Source organism: Euleptes europaea, chromosome 12 (genome assembly GCF_029931775.1).
Source record: "Euleptes europaea isolate rEulEur1 chromosome 12, rEulEur1.hap1, whole genome shotgun sequence".
Lineage (NCBI taxonomy): Eukaryota > Metazoa > Chordata > Lepidosauria > Squamata > Sphaerodactylidae > Euleptes > Euleptes europaea.
Genome location: NC_079323.1, coordinates 15,879,510 through 15,903,534, shown reverse-complemented (window position 1 = coordinate 15,903,534; position 24,025 = coordinate 15,879,510). Strand labels below are relative to the sequence as shown.

The 24,025-nt window shown below is 44.5% G+C and overlaps 1 protein-coding gene across 1 annotated transcript in view; it reads right to left on the bottom strand.

Annotated features, from left to right (window-relative positions):
• Window positions 1-24,025, bottom strand: part of YAP1 (Yes1 associated transcriptional regulator) — a 117,133-nt gene that overhangs the window by 34,009 nt on the left and 59,099 nt on the right. Inside the window, exons 3-4 of the mRNA XM_056858120.1 lie at window positions 13,811-13,926; window positions 8,037-8,150 (exon numbers count right to left, since the gene is read on the bottom strand). Of these exons, the coding sequence (XP_056714098.1) occupies window positions 8,037-8,150; window positions 13,811-13,926 (230 nt within the window). The remainder of the gene's footprint in view (window positions 1-8,036; window positions 8,151-13,810; window positions 13,927-24,025) is intronic.

Genomic DNA, 24,025 nt, shown 5'->3' with positions numbered 1-24,025 from the left:
TTTTAGGCAGCCTCCAAAGGCCTTTCGGGCTGGGAAAGCCCCTTTTTATTTTTGCAGAGATACACCAGTGGTGTATCTCCCATGCTACCCTATGAGGGTTGCACAGATTTTTTGCGTGGCGGGCCAAAACCTCCTTTGGAGGCAGCGCAGCCGCGTTGCCTCCTAAGCCCGGCGCAGGCATTCCGCTCAGGAATGCACTGTTAGTCCAGAATTCATTCTTCAGGACAAAAATAACATTCAAGAACAATTAAAACTGATCGTTTGTAGAGCTGAAACCTACAACAGTTGTTCCCTCCCCCATTTATAAACATGATTTCAAATATAACCAAAATCAATCAATCAATCAATCAATCAATCTTGCTGCTCTGACTGTCATTACTGGCAAATCGATGGATCCTTGCAATTAAACCCAACAGCAATATTTTATGACTTATTCTGTTTTTATTTCACTGTTTGGCCAAAATTGGTGCTCAAAGTGACTCATAGGAATTAAAAAAAATAGTGGGAGGTGGCTGGGGCTCAGTGATAGAGCACCGGCCTTGCCGTCATAAGGTCCCAGGTTCAATCCCCGGCATCGCTAGTTAAAAGGATCAGGTAGGAGGTGATGTGGGAGACCTCAACTTAAGACCCTGGAAAGCTGCTGCCAGTCTCAGCAGACAATATTGACTTGGATAGACCAGTGATTGGACAGTGTAAGACACATCCTTGTACACAAAATAAATATTAAAATTAAATACAATTGTTGCTTAAGGAAGAAGAGTTGGTTTTTACATGCCGACTTTCTCTACCACTTAAGGAAGAATCAAACCAGCTTACAATCACCCTCCCCACAACAGACACCCTGTGAGGTAGGTGGGGCTGAGAGAACTCTAAGAGCTGTGACTAGCCCAAGGTCACCCAGCTGGCTTCATGTGTAGGAATGGGAAAACAAATCCAGTTCACCAGATTAGTGTCTGCCGCTCATGTGGAGGAGTGGGGAATCAAACCCTGTTCTCCAGATCAGAGTCCACCGCTCTTAGCCACTACACCACGTTGGATCCTCATTGGGAGGGGATCCTTAGCTCCATGCATGGTCAAGAGATACCTGGGATTGTCCTGGCCTCCCTCTGATGGTCACCCTAATTGATGGCAACTGAATGTTGGAGAGAAGGAGCTCTCAGTTGGAGAAGTACGTGGCAACCGTGTTTCTCATCCAGAAAACTCTATTGTCTTCTGAAGTAGTTTATCTAGAGCTGGAAATTTCCATCCTTCAGCTGTAAGATCTCCCGTATTTTAAGTTTCGGCTGTAGAACGCACAACGCGCCTCTATAAACCAGGGCAGCACAAACTGTGTGTCAAGAAGACTTGGGTACTGTTTTCCAGTTCTATACACACTGTTCTAACACTGCAACATAAATCGTGCATCTAAGATCAAGGCTCTGTGAATTTAAAAAACCACTCCAAATTCTGCATCTGGACTTATTCTAATTTCACATAACAGATTGTGCTTCTGCTGAGTACAGAAATCTCCACCTCTCCCTTCTGGAAGATATCAGCAACTCTTTTTTTTTTTAGAGTAAGTGTTAACTGACCATTATTCATATTTTTCACACATACTGGCTCCCCCCTTTTTACCTGTCATTGTAAAACAGATTCCTTGAACACTTGTATGAGCAAGGCCAGCACAAAAACCTTTCGGTGTTTAAGGTACATCACCCAAGAGGGAGCATGAACTGACACCCCATCCCCCAATAGTGCAGAGCACAATATACCACATGCGCATACGCACCCTTAATTTAGAGGAACTGCTCGAGATAAATTAGTTTTAGTAGTGATTATTCAGGAGAATGTTCTGGGGGACGGTGACCCCATTGGTCAGGTCGGAGCCAGCATGATGTAGTGGTTAAGAGCGGTGGACTCTGATCTGGAGAACCGGGTTCGATTCCCCACTCCTCCACATGAGGGGTAGAGGCTAAACTGGTGAACTGGGTGGGTTTCCCCACTCCTGCACATGAAGCCAGATGGGTGACCTTGGGCAAGTCACATTCTCTCAGCCCCACCTACCTCACAGGGTGTCTGTTGCGGGGAGGGGAAGGGAAGGTGATTGTAAGCCGGTCTCTATGAACGCTTTCTTCCCCTTGCACCAGTAACTGAATTTCAGTTTGTTGTATAAGCTATTGGGGCAGTGGGGAGAAGACGGTCAGATAAGAGAAGGGTGGGAAACATAACTATTTCCTTCACCATAACTTTGCTTTAGGGAGAACTGTCCTCATCTAGCAGAAGCCAGACTTCATTTCTGCTAGATCAGGGAAGCCCACGTGCCCAAGTTTCTCTGTTCCTGCTCCCCCCACCCCCAATTCAGTTAGATTTCTTGAGTGAAAAGGCCTGGGACAGATTAAAAAGTCCAACCACCAAACACACATAAAAAATAAAATCTGGCGTGTACTCAGGCCTGGCTAGGCTAGGCATACACAGTGGGCCCCAAAAGGGAAAATGTAATTAAAACACACACATACACATACCCACAGAGAGAGCTGCATGCCTCTTTTTTGGATAGTAAGACTTTTGGAGCTTAACCGATGCAGTTAGTGTCTTAGGAAACTTAGGAAACGACCGAAAGCTTAAGGCAGGGAGTTGCAGCATCCCCCTTACAGAAAAGAGCTACCTTTATTTACAGCAAATGGGGTTTGTTTCCAGAAGGAAGATGTTTCCAGCCTGTGACCTTTGCTCTAGCTTTTTATTCCAGAGAGCGTTTACTGGCTCTGACAACTAAAAGGGGTTGGGGGGGGGGAGAGATAATACGAGGAGGACAGAGTGGAACCGCATGGGAAAGCAGCAAAACAAACGCTTCCTTTCAGATCTCATTCCAGATAATCAACACACGGTCCAGATGCGCAACTTTGCAGCTCGCAAGCGCCAGCCTGGGACAAGCAACGCTCCATCTCCCTCGCTTCCCTCCCCAACAGCAAACATGCCCGCACTGCAACTCCACAGCGCCCCCCCCCCAAATGCTGTCATTTTAGTAGCACTCTTGTGCAGTGGTGGAAAAACAGCCATTCGATACGCACTCAAATGGTGCAAGCCAGGGTGGTGGAGTGGTGGGCTCTAATCTGGAGAACCGGGTTGGTTTCCCCGCGCCTACACATGAAGCTTGCTGGGTGACCCTGGGCTAGTCACAGCTCTCTTAGAGCTCTCTCAGCCCTACCTACTTCACAAGGCGCCTGTTGTGGGGAGGGGAAGGGAAGGCGATTGTAAGCCGGCTTGAGTCTCCTTAAAAAGGTAGAGAAAATCGGGGTATAAAAACCAACTCTTCTTCTTCTGCTGCCTCCAGGTGGTTGGGCAAAGAAGCCCATTCCATTTTTGCCCTCCGCTTTCAGATGCTCACTGTGCCTGCGCGTGGCGGACTGATTTAAATGCACGATAATTTAAATCACTGATCTGATTGTTTATGGTCAGGCGAGTAGCAGATCACCTCCTCTGTGGCTCTGATTCTTGGATGGCTCCTCACTACAATACCTCATGTTGCTGTGCTTGGGTTTCCGGTTTCTAGTTCTTCTGGTCTGCCACCCAGTGTCCTGGCCACGACAGCAGTGACATCATAAATCTGGCTCCCTCCCTACCACATGACTTCCTGTCGCATGCTTGCAAATCAGCAGGTTACATGCTTAAGTGGGTCCCATGTCAGGAAAGAAGGAAGATCACTTGTCTATGCTGTTTGCTTAACACAGCTTTAAAATTCAGTTTACCCAATGGTACAATTTGCCACCTACGATTTTGGATGTGACAGAGCGTTTTCCGTGAACCGAAGAACTTCCACACATGGAATGCAACTTTCTCATCTTTTCCCCACCTGCTGCAGTCCCAAGAATATTGCATTCTGTGGGTAGAAATCCTTCGTCCACAAAAACACCCCATTGGATCCAAGCCCTCATGTCATGTTTGTAACACAAACCTCAAGGGACTTTTGCCTATGGCTCTGCTACACAGAACACTCAATTACTCATCTCAGATGTAATGCCATGCCACGGTTTAATCACAGTTGGCAAGACTGGTTTGGAGTGCCAACTGCAGTTTACCGGTTCTCAAGCAACAACAAACTGTGGTTTGCCTACAAACAGAAAGGAGAGAGGGAGAAGATGGAGGGCAGCCTGAGGCTCACTGCAGGCTTGTCACTCTAGCATCAAACCATGGTCTGACTTTAACATCGAACCCAGCAAGTGGATTTGATTGAGGATCATGGTTTCAGCACCGCTCATAGAACAGAATTGGGCCTGACATCTGTACCAGGTTTGTGTTATGCAGGATGAGAAGGGAGCTCCTAAGCAACTTTGGTCAGTGAGGTACCTGGAAATGCGACGGTAGAACTGTACTGGGTATTCCCTGATCTTTCCCAGATTAAACTTTGCACATTTAGTATTTAGTGTCTATACTGTGTGCTATTCGTTTTGGGTTACAATCAACTCACACTTAGCGACAGAAGGGGAGAAAACTGAAGTAAACAGGTATGCTATGTGAGTTGCCGAGTTCAAATTTGCTAGGTGTTTGGGCAGTCTGTGATTTCATTCCTTTGGAATATACGTAGGTGTGGCGCAGTCCTGCCCCCTTTCTGAAGCAAGGTCGTGCGCAACACCATTATGTCACAGGGCAGGGCACCGACTTGATGTCTCCCTGGCTTGAAAGTGCTCCGAACCCACCTCCACCTTTAAGATCTTCAAATTTTCTCCCCATATTAGGACTTGGGATTTTTGTTTTTAATATATCGTGACATCCCAATGTTGCATTTGATGTTTAAACCACAACAAAATTGGCAGTGAAGCCAACACGGAAGGCATGAAATACGGAATCTTCTGGAAGGGCGTGTTTGATGGTATACATGGGGTTAATGAACGCCTCTCCCCGAAGAGGCCTACAGCTGTTGATAGGTCAAAAAACCCTGTAAAACTTCAAAGCCTCATGTGTAATCTCAGCCTGACCTACTCAGTGATCTGCACACTATTTTCATTTAGCTACACCAAGCTGAGAATTTTTAAAACTGTGTGTTTGGTCAACGGCCGTAATAATAAATGATGGTGACGCCAAGCTGAGAAGCCACAGAAAAGTCTGTTGTCTTTCATCAATGGTGCCACGCACTTCTGGAGTAGACTGCCTGAACACTACATAAAACCGTGGTTTGGTCAGCTGGAAATAACCAAGAGCTAACCAATACATTTTAAAAACCCATGAATTTAACTCTGTTTCCTGCACCCTGCTCTTCAAGAAGCTTAGGGCCTATTCAAACTGCCTTTATAATCCATTTGAGCAGCAGGTTGCTAATGGATTTTTTGTGTCAGTTCAGACACAACCGGTTTGGCTCCCGGCTGCTAACAGGGTTGTTGTTTTTACCTGTTCAGACAAAGCCGCTTCTGTTCCCTTCGCAAAGCAAGGCTGGGGCGGGTGGGAATCACTCTTTCACTATTTTGATAGATTGTTAAGGAAATATTAACTTGAGAGTTCATAACATGAGCAGAGGTTTGCTGTTCTACTCTTCAGTATGTTTTATCTTCCCAGTGAGGATAACGATGAGAAGGAACCTCCGTGGATACGGTAGAGACGCTAGCACACATTTTGCTTCATTGTGAACATTATAATGATGCCAGAAATCGTTTAATCACCCCCCTCCTATCTCGATTCGTACACTCTCACACCTCTGAGACCTCCTTGGTAGAATATCTGTTGGAAGATAGGGTGAGCTATATCTCATATTCTGTAGCAAAGTTTTGCTATGTTTGCTGGAAACGGAAGACACTTATGAAGAACAAAGACCATATGGGTAAACCTTCAGACTAACTGGTACAGATGAGATGCTGTAAGTGGAAGTTGTATAATTTTAATATCGGAAGTATATTTTATGTATATTTTAAATTTTATGCTGGCCTTTGGCTGTAATAATAAATGATCTGATGAGAAGGAATGTGGCCAAAACTTGAAACTAAGAGTGGGTTGGTCTTGCGTTGCTCCAACGCTGGCTCGGCTGATGGGCTTAGCATCATCTCAAGACAGGTAAGTGTTTGCCTCAGCCTCATCACAGTAAGGTGCCCAGTGCCTTTAAGGACTTCCATGTGGGTTATCTGCCTCGGCTTCAATACAATTAGGAAGTGGTTCTCTTCCTGCTTCCCTGTACCATCATGGTGCATCTGTGCACCTTCCAGGAGATGGGGAGGGTTCACTGGCTTTCCTCCAATTTTTTCTCAAATCCACGTTGCTCCAAAACATTTGGAAAAATCGCAGTATAGCCTTGATGGATGCTGTGTGGGTGGGAAACTTCAGATTTCCCCCACCAACATGGCAGCCATTTTCCCTGAGACTGTCCACACAGTAGCCACTGCCTCCCACCACCACAGAAGGCATAATTTTTTAATTGGCACCAGAATATCATCATAGCGATATAATGTTATAACAAATGTGTATCAGGTTCTCTGAACTGCCAGCTTTCATCTTCTAAAAAAACCCAAACTCCCGAAAAAAACCCTACAAATGTTCCCTGAGCAGCACAAAACTCAAATGTCCCACTTGTTACTCTCTGCATCTTTCTCCCTTCTGCTTTTCCTGTTTTTTTCACCCCCAAGATGCCACACATAGAAAGATAAAATAATTCTTTTTTAAAAACAAAACAAAAAGGTCCTTGCTGTTCTGTCAATGTGGGAAGCAGACTTTTGGATGAAAACAATTAAGGAGATGTTGCGTGCTTTGAACATTTCCAAAGGTGTGCATTATTAATAGTTCTGATGGCTTTAAAACAGGGTCGGGCAAATCTATGGAGTAGTTACCTTCCTCCAACAGCCTCCTTCTTTTTAATTTCTCCCGCCGACCCAACCTCTCTTTCCCTGTTTGCCCTCACCCTTTTGGTTCTCCTTCTCCTCTATCCCTGCTTCCTTCCTTCTCTTCCGTCTTCTACCACTTTCAGTCTCTTCCCTCACCTTTGATACAGAAACCAAGGCTTGGATGGCTTGGCAACTTCCAAAATGGCCACTAAGATCCCAGAAGACACGACTCATGAGAGATCAGTGATCTACTGATGTTGTTTGTAGTACTGGGGAGGTTAGCCCACCCTTATTTGGGTGCAAAGGCAGCATATACATGTTTTAGTAAATAAATTAAACAAATAAAGGGACTAACAGGGAGAAACTTCACATGCTGCCTTGGAGGGATGTCTGATGGTAGAAGGGGGCAGATCTGCAAGATGGCTGAAGAGTAGGGTTGCCATCTCCCAGCGGCCTACCATACCATGCCTTGGACGTGATAGACCATGAAGGATGCTTTGCCTCAAAAATAGAATGAATGAGTATCCTCAACAGCCTACTGAGCAGCTGAACAGGTAGGGCTGCCAGCTCCGGGTTGGGAAATACCTGGAGATTTTGGGGGCGGTGCCCGAGGAGGGCAAGGTTTGGAGAGGGGAGAGACTTCAATGCCATAGAGTCCAATTGCCAAAGCGGCCATTTTCTCCAGGGGAACTGATCTCTATTGGCTGGAGATCAGTTGTAATAGCGGGAGGTCTCCAGCTACTACCTGGAGGTTTTCAAAAACACACAGTTGTAGGCTAATGATTCACATATATCAAAATTATAATTATAATATTTTTATAAAGTCTTTTGAAATTGCACTATTACTTCATAGTGCCTTTTCTGCCCAAAATTGAATGTACAAGATATACAACAAGGCAAAAGTAATAGTGCAATTTCAAAAGACTTTATAAAAATATTGTAATAATAATTTTGATATATGTGTATCATTAGCCTACAACTGTGTGTTTTTGAATACTACTAGTTTACAGTTGAATTTACAATTTATTTGAATACTACCTGGTGGTTGGCAACCCTACTGAAATGACATGGTCTGTGGAGAGGGGAAAGGGATGAATTTCACATGTTAATCTGAAGTGGCCAGCCTAGTCTTTGCTACAGGTCTCAAAAATATAAAAAAACAAAATAAAATATTACCTAAATATAGAAGTGTTCTAAGTGAAACAAAACCAAAAAGGAACAAACAAAAAAAGAGTCTGAAGTGAGAGGAACTTTTACCAAAGCGTGGGTCAAGCCTTGGATCTAGCCAAGATGTGGTCTTGTTCTTATGGTTTATGTAGTAAATTTCTCCATCCTGGGTCATGGCTTGTTCCCATCCATCAGGGAGCGGGCCTGTAACACAGAAGGAAGCAATTCATAGTAGGCTCTGGTTCGCCCCCACTAAGAAGAGTCAAGCTATTTAAAGAAATAAACCCCAAATAAATGTATAATAGAACATGGCACATGAAACTTAATAGTTTCATTCTTTAATAATCCTGAGACTGGAGGTGGGGTGGGGGACGGCAGCAAAAGCAGCTGAGTTGCATTAAAGCACTTTTGTTAAAACCCTGGAGCGTATGGAATTGCCTCAGTGGTATGGTTGCCAACCTCCAGGTAGTACCTGGAGAGCTCCTGCTATTACAATGGGTCTCCAGCCAATAGAGATCAGTTCCACTGGAGAAAGTGGCCGCTTTGGACATTGGACTTGAATGGCATTGAAGCCCCGCCCCTCCCCAAACCCCGCCCTCTTCAGGCTCCGCCCCGAAAACCTCCCGGCGGAGGCGAAGAGGGACCTGGCAACCCTACTCAGAAGTCACTCCATCTTATTTATTCTACATTTGCCCTGTTACAAGGGTTTTCGACTAGAAGAACTAATTACAAAGACAGGAGATTGTTCCTTCTCTGCTGAAGGCCTCATATTAAGCCGCCCTGAGCCTGACTTTGGTTGGGAGAGGGTGGGGTAAAAATCAAATAATCAGATATAAAGTCACTGCCTCCATTTGTGTTTCCCCCTCTTCACTTAACAGAAGCAGCTGAAAAACTCCTGGATTTAAGATTTAATGTTGATTCCCTTTATGTATAACTTCTGCCTTTCCCTACTGTTTACTTTTTCAGTACAATTTTGTTCAACATGACCATGTGTGCGCTCCAGTTATGTGCTGTCAAGTTGCTTCGACTTATGGCAACCCTATGAATTAATGACCTCCAAAATGTCTTATCATAAACATCCTTGCTCAGTGTAACTATACTTATTTTTAGATAACCTACGCTGGGTGGCAAATGGTGAAAAGATGGTGGGCGACATATTCATTAAAGTTGACTGCTACACCACTGTAAACGGACAGGGTCTTTTCTTTATTTTTACTCTGGAATCTGTCAGGGTTTGTACAATCCAGTGTACACGGTACTGGATTTGAACCTGAAAGATCCAAGTGCAAAAACCTATTTCACCGTGGATTCATTGGACAATTTCAGTTCTGCCATCTCAGACTCAGCTACTATCTACAAGAGTGGAGTGAGCACAAACTAATTATGAAAAATATGTATGTTGAGAGCGGTACAGATAATTAATCATAAAGGCGTCGGTTTATAGGCTGGGACCTACATAATTCCATTTCACAGCTAAGTCCCATTTTAACAATGTTCTGCATTGAGACATTACAGAAGCACAACATGCCCCAGTTAGCTCCAATGCAACTTCTACACACACACACACATGCGCGCGCGCGCACACACACATTAATTATGTAAACGGACACGCAGATGAGAAAGGTGAAGCTGATTAATCCACTATTGCTCTCAGCATTGCCTATCCAAAATAAGAAAAAAAAAATTGCACGTAGAAAGACCACCCTGAGGTAATGCAGAGGAAAATGCAGAGGAGAACCAAACATTTGCTTATTAGGAACATTTCTGTTGCATTTATATAATAAGCCCTGACCTGGATAGAACCAGGCTAGCCCGATATATCACCAGATCTCGGAAGCTAAGCAGGGTCAGCCCTGGTTAGTGCTTGGATGGGAGACCACCAAGGAAGTCCATGATTGCTACACAGAGGCAGGCAATGGCAAACCATATCTGAAAACCTCTTGCCGTGAAAACTTATGGGTTGCCATAAGTCAGCTGCAACTTGACAGCCAAAATAAAGTTCTATAAAATAAGTTGGTTTCTGTGATCAGATATAGGCTTGTCTCGTGATCTTTTGCCTCTATCTCTCATTGACTCAAAGGTTTTCCTTCTCTTTTAAAATATTCTCCCCCCAAGACTTCATCCAACTGTCAGCAACAAATTCAAAACTCATGTGTAACTTGCTCCTTCACATTAGGCCAGTGCAGCGTAGTATCATAGCTGAAGCGCTGGACTATGAAATGCAAGTTCTGGGTTCAAATTCCTACTTGCAACGGAGAACAATGGGCGGCTCTGAGACATTAACTCGCTCTTGCAGCTTGACTTGCCTCACAGGGTGGAGATAAAGTGTGGCGGAGAAACTATACCATCTTTAGCACAAAACGTGGAACAAAAATGTAGTCACAAATCTCTCATCCTTCCCCCTTCCCTAATGTGTCCTCCTCTTACCTCTGTTCTTTCAACTGTTTACAAACTAAGCTATTTGACTATTGCAAACTAATCTCCACTCTGCTGGGTGGCATTTGCACACACTCCACCTAACCTACCTCATAAGGTTATTGTGAGGATATAATGGGGAAAGGGACAAAACCGTAAGACACTTGGGATGGCCATCGGGAAGAAAAGTGGGGTATAAATGGAGGAAATAAAATAAATAGTTGGGTCTGGGACCTGCCTTTTTTGGAGCATAAATCCTCAGGCGCATTGATGCCACAATATGTACTTTTTAAAAAGTTGACTATTGAACGCATAAAGCTGCCTTATACTGAATCAGACCCTTGGTCCATCAAAGTCAGTATTGTCTACTCAGACCCGCAGCAGCTCTCCAGGGTCTCAGGCAGAGGTCTTTCACATCACCTACTTGCCTAGTCCCTTTAACTGGAGATGCCGGGGATTGAACCTGGGACCTTCTGCATGCCAAGCAGATGCTCTACCACTGAGCCACAACCTCTCCCTATTATCCAACTCTTCCCCTCCAAAGAGTGCAAGGTTGCATATATTGTTCCCTTCTCCACCACCACCCTTCATAATGATCCCGTAAGTTTCATGTCAGAGTATGGGTTAGAACTCATCAAGTAAAACTCTTTACACTACACCGCACCACCACATACACACTGAAGATTACAGTGTGCAAGCAACAAAAAGTTGTGTGTCCAGTTACAACATATGATAAGTAAACATAAAAATAAATGTTTAAATTCTAGACAAGAGGTTGAAGATTTCCCTTCAATCCACTCGTGCAGCAAACAGCTATGGCCCATCCATTAATTTTCCAATGTATATTTACAGTCCCCCTTCATAAATCTTTGGTAATCATGAACTGCTAGATTCTCTTTTAAACTTAAGCAAGGCAGCAAGTTGTCTGTTAGCTGACATCTGTGAGAAGCACTATTAAGACACCAAGAAACGGTTGTAAATTAGCAATATGCATTACTAAGCACACACATCCTATACACCACAATGTACTACCAGGAAGCACCACCACTTTCCCAGTTTCAAATAAAATCAGGGTGGACTTTTCTTTTACTGGATACATTACTGTAGTGGTTCTCAAACTGGTCTTCTGGTTTGGTTCTAGGTGTGTGCCCTACCACCCCGTCAATCACTCTTCGAATTGTAAAGCATTACTTTTATCTAACAGAGAGATCAGGGGTCCCCAACATGGAGCCCGTGGGTGCCTTGGCATCTGCTGACACCTTTCCTGGCACCCACCAACTACTATTAGAAAGTGGGTGGGGCTTTTACCTAGCAAGGCTTCTGATTGGCTGTGTAGATTAAAATGCATCCTGCTGGACAGAGCTTCTGCCAGAAAAGTTGAAGGGTTACTATTAGAGTTATATGTAACCTGGCTTTTTGTGGTTGGCTCCGCCTCCTGCAGCAGCCATTATGTTACTGGCTCCACCTACTGTTACAGCCATTTTGTGGTTGTGCCCACCACCCTGTATCAGAATTCCAAAGGTGCCCACAGGCTCAAAAGGATTGGGGACCCCTGAGACAGATGATGCAAATACTACTGAAGGAGCTCTCCATCAATTGGCCCATTTTCCCATCACCACTCAACCCCTTTAAGTACCCATATCAAAAGCTGTAGCTGCCAGAGATTTATTTTATAGTTCTGGACTACCAAGCTGTTCCACTACCTGCCAAAACAGTCACATTTCAAAAGATCAGGATCTTTAACAGAATACATCAGAAAACATAACAAATGCAAATATACTCCAAATCTGCAGTGTGATTATAACTACCAATTATGGAATTTGGATTTTCCAACTTCACTATTTTATAATTCACACTGCATGGTTTTATATTTGCCTAGTGGAAACAAACCAAACACAAAATTGGAGGAAGATTCTTAGATGCTTGTTTCTGTTACATCACCTCTCAGCTCACGTTCACACAAAGCACATTGCAAGTACTACCCGGGCACATGAGTGCCCCTGATGAATGAACAGCAAGAGATGTCATCCAGATGATGAAGAAGAGTTGGTTTTTGTACCCCAATGTTCTCTACCTTTAAGAAGTCTCAAACCGGCTTACAATCACCTTCCCTTCCTCTCCCCAGAACAGACACGTTGTGAGGTAGGTGGGGCTGAGAGTTTGGAGAGAATTGTGACTAGCCCAAGGTCACCCAGCAGGCTTCATTCGGAGGAGTCAGGAATCAAACTGAGTTCTCCAGATTAGAGTCCACCACTCTTAACCACTACACTATGCTGGCTCTCTAGGTGCAGGTAAGTAGTAGTCCTTTACTCCACATTCAGTGTTACAGGTAGCCATTTCCCTATTTTGACCTTAAAAAAGTGGTGGAGGATGCCAGCACAAGACAGCCCCTTTCTTCAGATTACATTCTTCTGCTCTTAGACCCTCATTAAGAAGAAGAGTTGATTGTATACCCCAATTTTCTCTTCCTTTGAAGGAGACTTAGACCAGCTTACAATTCCCTTCCCTTCCCCTTCCCACAACAGACACCTTGTGAAGTAGGTGAGGCTGAGAGAGTTCGGAGAAAATTGTGACCGGCCCAAGGTCACCTGGAAGGCTTCATGTGGAGGAGTACGGAATCAAACCTAGTTCACCAAGTTAAGAGTCCACCACTCATGTGGGCAAGCAGGCAATCAAACCCGGTTCTCCAGATTAGAGTCCACCACTCTTCACCACTACACCACGCTGAACCACAAAGAGGGATAGAAACATATCCCATCTGCTCATCTTTTCTGTGGGGACCATAACAGTCCCCCGTTGATTCCCAGCTCTTAAGGACGGCCTTCCTTGTTCCACCATCTCTTCCTCTTTCACCCTCACCATCTCTAGCCCTGGCAAGGGTATAACCCAGCCATCAGACACACAGGAAACACCCTCCTGTTACGCCCAAGGTTTGCGCTGAGGTGAGAGAGGCTGGGAAAGAGCTAAGGGGAAGTGATATAAGATAAAAGACAGCAGGAGAGGTTAAGGGCATTGTTTCCAAATAAAATAGAGGTTGCGGGGGGGGGGGGATGGATGATGGTTTCAGTAGGTTTCTGGTCAGAAAGCAGACATGGCTTGCTCAGCAAAACAAAAAGACAGCAGAGAAAGAACGCAATTCTAACAAACACTGAGACAGAAGAGGTTTACAGGAATAAGGAGGCAATGCCTAATTTTTTTTCATAAATTACATCTCACTTCCTATCACTGTGACCTCCTTTTTAATGATACAAACACATACTGTTTCTGATTGGGCGTTGTACCCACATAACAGAAATGTCACTATATTATAATTACAGGGGAGAGGCAAGATAGGTTTTCTATATGGAGCATCAGAGAGTAATGATAGGCCATGCCCCAGCGATGTGTACATTATAAGAGGCCAAGCTGCTTGTGGCAACTTCTTTGAAGATCTGTTGATTTCTCCTTACCCGATGCTGAATTTATGATGTTCTGCTGCACAGGGGGGCTTGTGGGGGCCGTGACGTTCATCTGGGAGAGGAGCGCCTTCCGTGGATCCTGCCATGTTGTTGTCTGATCGATGTGACTGAAACAAAGCAAAAAAAGAGAACAATGAGTTTTAACTCACCACAATCTCAATGACGTTACAAAAAGAGTACAACAAAAATGGTAAGAGAAAGCCTTAAAGCGGTGGGGGGGAGGGGGGGGAAGTCATCTGAACATCAACAAATCTTTATTCCTTTTTTAAACACAAATACATCTTCGGCCAGCAGTGAAATAGGACAGCATCTTACAAAGACCACAACGTTCTTGTGTGTATTTTAAGCAGTTTATCCTCCCTTCGTTTTTCATGTTTCAGACATGAACCTGAAGGCAGACAAATTTTGCCCAGAGCTCTCAGTTGCAGCTTTATTAAGGCGTCTAGGGAACTTGCAAGCTAACGCTCACTGTTTTCTGATATTTTGGTGGGTCCTAAGTTTTCTACAACTGAAAGAGAAGGATCTTCTAATGACACTCTGCTTGTAAGTTCACATGGCCTTAAATCACTAGATAGTACTTCCCATTTTGGATTCAGCTGACTTGCTACCTAGTGCATCATCTTCATACATGCAAGAATTACCATTCTTTTCTGCTGCTCTTAGTCTTTCCAGGGATGCGTGTTCTTCAAATAAAACTGGGGGTGGGGGCACACATTCTGATGAAGTGCTGGTGTTTACATTTTCAAAAGGAGAAACTATTTTGGTTTCTTCATCCCAGAAACCTTTAAGAGCATCCTGAAACTTCATTTGCATCAATATCGTGTAATCTAATTAAGCCACAGAATTATAGAGTTGGAAGGGACCACCAGGGTCATCTAGTCCAGCCCCCTGCACAATGCAGGAAATCCACAATGACACCTCCCCCCCACACCCCAAGTAACCCATACTCCATGCCAAGAAGATGGCCAAGGTGCCCTCCCTCTCATGATCTGACTAAGGTAATAGAATCAGCATTGCTGACAGATGGCCATCTAACCTCTTCTTTAAAACCTTAAAAAGCCCACATCTTTTGAGTCTCCGTTTTAAGGAAGCTACAAACTGCACACTTTTGGCTCCTGATACCTGCAAACATCCCCCCCACTGTGTGTGTGTGTAAAGTACTGTCATGTTGCAGCCAACTTATGGCGATCTCGTAGGGTTTTGAAGGCAAGAGACAACAGAGATGGTTTGCCATTGCCTGCCGCTACGTAGTGACCCTGGACTTCCTTGGTGGTCTCCCATCCAAATACTAACCAGGGCCGACCCTGCTTAGCTTCTGAGATCTAACAAGATCAGGCTAGCCTGGACTATCCAGGTCAGGGAACCACCATCATATAAGTCCAGCTTATGTACATAAGTCCAGCTTGATGAAGAGCTCTGGAGAACTCAAAGGCTTGCACTCATAATTTTGTGATAAACTGGTTGGTTCAAACTAAAACAATTCACACTACTACTTTTTTTTTAAATGAATCAATATGCCTATCTACAATTTGCGCCTACTTCAATAATGGTGATTCACGTTAATCTTATGTACAGACACCAATTAGATAGCTTTATACTAAGCATTTCACTTCTAAACACAAGGTGAGTTTCAAATGCTGGTTTCTGATATGAGAACTTGCTTTTAAAAGAAATCTTGCTTTGGCCTGATAGAACAAGCACATGGGCCTACCACAGCAGTTCTTAGAACCTCTGCCAGAGGTTTTTGACAGCAGACCAACAATACAGGTTCCTCTCTACTTTCATTTGAAGGGAATAAAAAAATAAGCAAGGCCTCAGCACAGAACGTATGGCCTGCATATGGAAAACGAGTGCTAAGGAATTCTTTGGGCCAGGGGAAAGTGTACAGCGGTCCAAGTTTTCGTTGATTCTTACAATCTATGTAAGAACTTCTTTTTGTTTGTGGACTCCAAGAGAATATCTGGAATATGCAAGGAAATGCATCTTCTGCAGGAAATGACCTCCTTCCTAAGTCCGGTCAAACAAGCAGAAATGGAAACATTTGCTTTTTAGAAGGTTGTTCACTGTAAAAAGGCAACTACATTCAACAATGAAGGAGGAGGAGTTGATTTTTATATGCCGACTCTCTCTACCACTTAAGGCAGAATCAAACTGGCTTGCAATCACCTTCCCTTCCCCTCCCCACAACAGACTCCCTGTGAGGTAGGTGGGGCTCAGAGAGCTCTAAGAGAGCTGTGACTAGCCCAAGGTCACCCAGCTGGCTTCATGTGGAGGAGTGGCGAATCAAACCTGGTTTTCCAGATTAGAGTCCTCCGGTCCAAACCACTACACCATGCTGGCTCTCTATACTCTTATGTTTGGTTAAAAACCAATAATACTTCTGCCAACAATCAAGCAAGCCTACACGAAATGATACTTGCGCTCTCTCTCTCTCCTTATAGAAAAAAGATCACAGTCACAATGTGAAGCATCGCTACCTGCCTGGTTTCCAGTTCCTCAAATCCACTTAACTCTGAATTCCAGAAACAGAAAAAACTCTTGTGACGAATATTCAGGATTAGGGGATCTGATTGCTTTCATGAAGCCATTGCAACTCCTCCTTGGGAAAAAGAAGTGTGCTGCATAGACAAGCCTCCTGAGGAAGGGGATGGAGTAGGCGTCACTGGGGGTGTGGGGGGAGGAGGTAGTTGTGAATCTCCTGCATCGTGCAGGGGGTTGGACTAGATGACCCTGGTGGTCCCTTCCAACTCTATGATTCTATGAAGGTGCCCAAAGTTAACAGCACTTGCACACAATTGTACCCTATAGCCAGTTGGAACAACAGATTTCGGTGGTCCTTTTTTGATCTCATATAGGTCAATGAAAGATTGTACATCGCAGTTGTACATGTTTGTATATACTGAATGTGTTAGTTTTTGTCTTTACTAGGAGTTTTATGCTTTTAATCTATATGTGCGCCTTATTAAAATTTATATATTTGTAATTTTAGCATTTTTCAGCTCAACCTCTTTGGTTTGTAATCAGATTTCGGTAAGTGCCGTAAGAATGGGATGATGCAGTAACCATTAACGTATTTTGCAGATGACCACCCCCCACCAAAAAAGTTCCATGTATTGTTCCAGCTTGCTTGTTCTTTGCAAGCAAACGCTTACGTTAATTTCTGTTAACAGGGGGATGCCCCACGGGAGGCTACCAGAAAGACTACTGAGTTAAAGCTCCTTCTGCATATGCCAGCGCCGTCACCGCTAGGGAGTAAATAAGGCACTGCTAGGTTTGTACATGTTTTATAACATAACTTTCATCAGCCCAGAGGGTGCTTTCTAAAGACCAAAACTGTCATTGTTCATTCTGGCAGGAGCTTTCCCGTCGTGGTCCCTCCACCCCCACACATATCCACCACAATTCTGCAGGCTACCTGGAAATGAACTGCAGGCTGTAGTTTATGAATCACTGGGAGCCAGCATGGTGTAGTGGTTAAGAGCAGTGGTTTGGAGCAGGGGAGGCTAATCTGGTGAACCGGGTTGGTTCCCCCACTCCTACACATGAAGCCAGCTGGTTGACCTTGGGCTAGTCACAGTTCTCTCCGAACTCTCTCAACCCCACCTACCTCACAGGGTGTCTGTTGTAGGGAGGGGAAGGGAAGGTGATTGTAAACCGGCTTGATTCTCGCTTAAGTGGTAGAGAAAGTTGGCATATAAAAACCAACTCTTCTTCTTATTTGATACCATCTCATTTTTCCTAGTTCAGCTTTTATACACTGTTGGGTGGGGGAAATCCCTGGGTTTCAGTCTTCATTAAAAAGAAGCAACATGAAGGTTTAAACTCGCTTTCCCTAATGCCATTTATTAAAACACCAAGTAACGAACTAATTCTTTTACTGGAAAAGAGCTCAAGAGAGCAACCTCACAATAAGCTGGGGGGGGCGGGGGCGGGGAGAAATGCTTGCTAATTTAGACCAACTGATGAAACTAATGTGTATTTGTGGAAAAACCTATCAGCGACTTATCCCAGGCTCTTCAAGAGCCAAATTAAATATTTTGGATCGCCTGCTACATGCTGTTTACAAAGGAATTTGGCTCTCACTTTTTTTAATACAGAGTCTGCTCTTCAGAGGCAAATCTCTGGCTCCCTGTCCAGCTCGAGTCTCACGTTACAGTTTCCATCACCAACTCCTTTGCCAGAGACAGAAGAAACAAGAACTGGGGCAACAAGCGAGCGACTTCATGACTTGGAAGTCACTACACATCTGCCACCATAAAGGCTAATCAAGAAATTGTGACAGATTGCATTTTAAAGATACCAGGAAACACACGGGTGGAAGGAACCTGCCACAGGGGAAGATTAACGCTGAGATTAATGCCAGGGCTTCACCAATTTTACTGAGGGTGCCACAGAGTTACAGCCACAAGGTGTGTTCAGACACTGCAAACGAATCTCTGCTTGTCTGAAACAAGCACAGACTTGGTTGATGGCAGGGCTTGCTTGTTTCCTTTCCTCGTGCTTAGAAGACAACTGAATACTGTTCGGGATTTATACCGAAGACTTCTAATTTGTCGTGGCATCTAAATGCAGACACCGGGACAAAACGGAGGCGGTTTCTTCCCCACAAACCAAGATCCACATAAACACATGAAGCTGCCTTGTACTGAATCCGACCCTTGGTCCATCAACATCAGTATTGTCTACTCAGACCGGAAAGTGGCTCTCCAGGATCTCAGGCGGAGGTCTTTCACATCACCTACTTGCCTAGTCCCTTTAACTGGAGATGCCGGGGATTGAACCTGGGACCTTCTGCATGCCGAGCAAATGCTCTACCACTGAGCCACATGGGTTGTCATACTCTCTCTTCCATCTCGTTACCTCCGAACTGTGTTACTGAAGTTAAGCTGTGGCAATCATTTTGTGGCTGACTCCGCCTCCAGTGGCAACCATTCTGCAAACCTGAGACTCTTCAGGGTGAATGCAAATCCGATTTAGCAGAGTTCTCCCTCCCAAGTAACCCTCATTATTACCTCTGCCATGTCTGGATTGTTGGTTAACCCTCAGTCCAAAACTATATACAGGAATTTATTCCAAACGCCTGCTCTTAGATCTTAAGGTGATGAACACAGTCTTGTTATTATGTCAGCAGGGAGGTAATTGGTGACAACAGTCACTATGGTCAGGCAAGAGGGATTAACTACACTATACTCTTGTGTGTGTTAAGTGCCATCAAGTCGCTTCCGATTCATGGCAACCCTATAAATTAACAACCTCCAAAACGTCCAATTGTCAACAGCCTTGTTCAGGTCTTGCAAACTGAGGGCTGTGGCTTCCTTTATAGAGCCAATCCATTTCACATCGGGTCTTCCTCTTTTCCTGCTGCCTTCAACGTTTCCTAGCATGACTGTCTTTTCCAGTGACTCCTGTCTTCTCATAGTGTGACCAAAGTACAATAGCCTCAGTGTAGTTAAATCCACAGACTGAGCAAGTGAAGTACGCCCATCCAAATAATCAGATTACTGCAGGGGTGTCTATTCCCTCAGTAGTATCACCTCTGCCCTTCTGGGCTCTTCCTCCCCAGTTTTCTTCCTTACTTCCAAACAGTGAATGTTAGACAAAATACAACAGTGAAAGGGAGTGCACGTCTTTGAGGGAACCGAAGGTGCAGTTCCATTTTCAGCTCTCACCTGGCACATCTGCAGAGAAAGTATCTTTAAAGAAAGGGGACAAGAAGAGAGCTTCTACCCACACAGCCAATTTAAAGCAGAATCCAAGCCTGCCGCCTCTCCGAACTGCTTTGCTTGGGGAAAGGGGAGATTAGGTCAGGTAACCCCCTTTATGGTCAAAGTTGCATGGCTGCACAGCTAAAAGATACTAGATCCTACTTAGCACTGTAATTGATTGAGGCATTTGAGGGGGGACATGATTGCTCTCTTAAAGTATTTGAAGGGCTGTCACTTAGAGGAGGGCAGGGAGCTGATCCTGTTGGCAGCAGAGGATAGGACTTGCAATATTGGTTTTAAACTGTGGGCAGAAAGGTACCGGCTGGATATTAGGGAATTTTTTTTTTACAGAAACAGTTGCTCAACAGTGGAACTGGCTATATAGGGAGGTGGTGAGCTCCCCATCACTGGCAGTCTTTAAGCAGAGGCTGGACAAGCACTTGTCAGGGATGCTCTAGGCCAGTGGTTCCCAAACTTTTTGGGCCACCCCCCCCTTGGTTCCACAAACTCAACCCCAGCCCCCCATCCTATAAAAAGCATTATTCAAAATAGGGGTTTGCATGACTCACTAAATAATAACAATAAAATATCAAAACAGTAACAATTAATTGCACATCTATTCAAAATCAAATTAAAACTTTTTAGTTTAAATTTATTCAACAAAACAGATGAACTTGATCCAGTGGTACCAGCTCTTCAAAGTCTGGAAATAAATTCTGATAGTTTCCACCAAATTTGCCAGCATGGTGCCATAGCTTGATCTATTGTAAATTAGCGAACAACATAGTTGAAGGGGCTCACCTCCAGTGTCTCTTGCTGTCCCCTTGCCTCTTAGTGCCCCCTTAGGTAATCCCACCCTAGGGGGTGGTACTGCCCACTTTGGGAATCACTGCTCTAGGCTGATCCTGCATTAAGAAGGGGGTTGGATTAGATGGCCTGTACGGCCCCTTCCAACTCTATGATTCTATGATTAAAAGCAAAAACCCATAATATGCACCATCCGACGGTGGAAGCACGTCATACACAGCAGGTTCACACACCAGAACAATGCAAAAAAGATGAGGACCCCAACGGTAGTTTATTTAGCTCCAACTACCCATAATTTTCTCACCCCCCTCCCCCACAGCTGATCCAAAGTAATGCAACAGCCAGGGCTGACATTAAAAATGCATGGTAGGCTGGCTGCCCAGATTTATGGCCCACTTATCAAGCTTGTTTTTGTTGTGAAATTGTTATTTATAGAGTCACATGCTAGGGCTTGTTCTCAAGCTCGCTAAACCTACACGCTTAATTGACTCGCCCGGACAATGCTTTATTGTTGACTAATCTTTCTACAGTTCCTCGCACAAAAAAACGCATGGTCCCTGTTTGGGTTACACTATTTGCACATTTGCTTTCGTCTATTTTCAGACTTGTCAACACAAAGTTCAAACATACCACACTACAATTACATATGAATGAGAGATTACAATCTTTGAGATTTATTAATGCCACAGAGCAAACAAACGAAGAGTCGGGTTTCCAGACGAAATGAATGGCATCGACCATAACTTATAGTCTTACTTAAAAGCAATGGACTTATTCCGGATATACAAGGATGAACTTGGCTATTTATTTATTGACAGTCCACCTTTCTCGCTGAGGCTTGAAACGGATTACACAGTATAAATCAAGTACAATCAACAGGATGGGACATCCAACAGAAATACAATAATGTTTAGGCTACAGAAACCTGAAAACAAACAGCAATCTCCAACAGAGCTGAAACAAAGCATGAGTTTTTAAACACGATAAATTAAGCGGTGGAGGAACTACCTAGTCCAGAGCATACTTAACAGTGTCTGGTAGCAAGACACTGGGGTAGGTCACATTCCCTCTCCCTTTACCAATGCAACTTTCTGACCATTTCATTGCATTACAGTACAGTTCTATTTACCTGTACAAAATTCCCTCTTGAGTAATTCCATTTTGCACAGTTTGCAGAAAGCCAGGAGACTGGAAGCCTTCCTAACTTCATCAGGGAGGCCGTTCCATAAGGTGGGGGCTACAACAGAGAATGCCACGAGTTCAGGCGGTTATCGATTTTGCCCATTTGCAGGATGGTACCTGCAGAAGGCCTTGCTGGGATGAGTAAAGTTGGTGTGGCAGAGCCAACGTGGTGTAGTGGTTAAGAGCAGTGGTTTGGAGAAGTGGACTCTGATCTGGAGAACCGGGTTTAATTCCCTACTCCTCCACATGAGCGGCGGAGGCTAATCTGGTGGACTGGATTTGTTTCCCCAGTCCTACACATGAAGCCAGCTGGGTGACCTTGGGCTAGTCACACTCTCTCAGCCTCATCTACCTCACAGGGTGCCTGTTGTGGGGAGGGGAAGGGAAGGTGATTGTAAGCTGGTTTGATTCTTCCTTAATCAGTAGAGAAAGTCGGCATATAAAAACCAACTCTTCTTCTTCTTCATAGGGAGAGAGCATGGTCCAGCAGATAGGAAGGACCAAGTCCATGAAGGGCTTGGTATGTGACAGTCAATACCTTGTACTGAACCCATTAATTGATGGGCAGCCAGTGAAGTGGCTGCAGAATGGGTGTGATATGCATGCTCCACCTCGCTCCTGATAATAAAGCTGGAGCGTTTTGAACTAACTTGAGTCTCAAAATTGACTCTGAAGGGAGACCTACTTAGAATGCATTACAGTAGTCTAATCAAGGCCATCTTGCATGCTAGACTGAGTAGGATGAAAGAGTTTTTTGCAGCTGCATTAACCTGGTTCTCCATAAGTAATGCTGGATCCACTATAAACCCAAAGGTTCTTATCTGAGTCAGCAAGTATTAGCTGAACCCTATCAAAAGTCCTTCAAGACATCCGCCTTCTCAACCTAGCATCCCTTCCATCTTGCCTGGGTTTAGTTTCAATTTATTTGCTTTCAGCCATTTGATCGCTGCAGTCAGGCAGCAGCTCTGGACCTCTATTGCATCACCATGGGATTTTGACAGAAGTAAAGCTGGTTGTCATTCCCATATTGATATGCTGATGACACCCAGTTCCAAAGCTATGGTTTCTTCTAAAGGCTTTACATAGAGGTTGAATAACATGGCAGATAAGATTGCGCCCTGAAGAACTCTACAAGGTAACACTGTCCTTCACTGTCCTTCAGTGTTACTCCTCTGAAGATGCCTGCCACAGCTGCTGGCGAAACATCAGGAAAGAAAATACCAAGACCACGGTCACACAGCCCGGATAACCTACAAGAACTGATCTACAAGGTAACTCCCAAAATGAAGATAGCTAGCCTCCAACAACAACTCTTTGAGTCTGATTCACGAGGAATGATTAAAACAGCTCGGGACACATCCCATGATAGTTGCTTCTGCCTCCAACACCTCAATAGGATGGTATGGTCTACTGTGTCAAAGGCTGCCGACAGATCCAGGAGGAGCAACAGAGACGCACAACCGTTGTCTACATTCAGGCAAAGGTCATCAACTAAGGCCACAAGAGCCTGTTGTCCGGCCTGAAACCAGACTGGAAAGGGTCCGGTGCCCGCCAGTTACTCAGGAAGCCCTGGAGTTGATCTGCTACTGTTCTCTCGATCACTTTGCCTAGAAAGAGGAGATTAGAGACTGAGTGATAATCATCAACAACATTTTTTATCTAGGGATGGTTTTTTGAGTAGTGGATAGATGACCGCCTATTTGAGTGTTTGAGGGAAAGTGCCCTTGGTTGGTAACTGATTTATGGTAGTCATCAAGGGCTCATTTATGTGGGTTTTGGCATGATTTTAGCAGCCAGGATGGGCAAAGGCTAAATGCACATGTGGTAGCCTTCACCTATCCCAGGATCCTGTCAATATTCATCACAGTAGCTAAGTCAACATGGTCCATAATCAGACCAGATGGTTGTTTTAGGCATTTTATCTGCCGGCCCTAACTTACCACTGGCATCCAGGTCAGAGTATATTCACGTTATTTTATCAGCAAAGGTGTTACAGCTGTTAGTTCCTGAGACAGTGGAGGTTCAGACATAGGAGCCAGCAGGTGATGGGACACCTTTAACAGGGTGGAGGGTTGTGAGGTAGCTGATACAATGGTTGCAGAGGAACCACGTGTATTTACCACGATCACCATCGCCTCATACGTTTTTTGCAGTGGACTCTGAACATGCTCTGCCAGATTCAGTGTGAGTTTCTGCCATTGTCTTTCTGGATGTCTTCCAGCCCCCTTTTGGTCATTCAGCTCCACAGTAAACAATAGGACTGGCTTTCTCCCTAAAGGCAGGAGAGGTTGACTGGGGCAGTCTTGTCAATGGAATCAAGGGGCATTCCAGCCTTTGACCACCCTCTCCTTTGCCTTTACACCTTTTATGCTACACCCAGCATAGTGTAGTGATTAAGAACAGTGGACTCTAATCTGGAGAATCAGGTTTGATTCCCCACTCCTCCACGTAAGCAGCAGACTCTAATCTGGAGAACCAGGTTTGATTCCCAACTCCTCCATGTGAGCGGCAG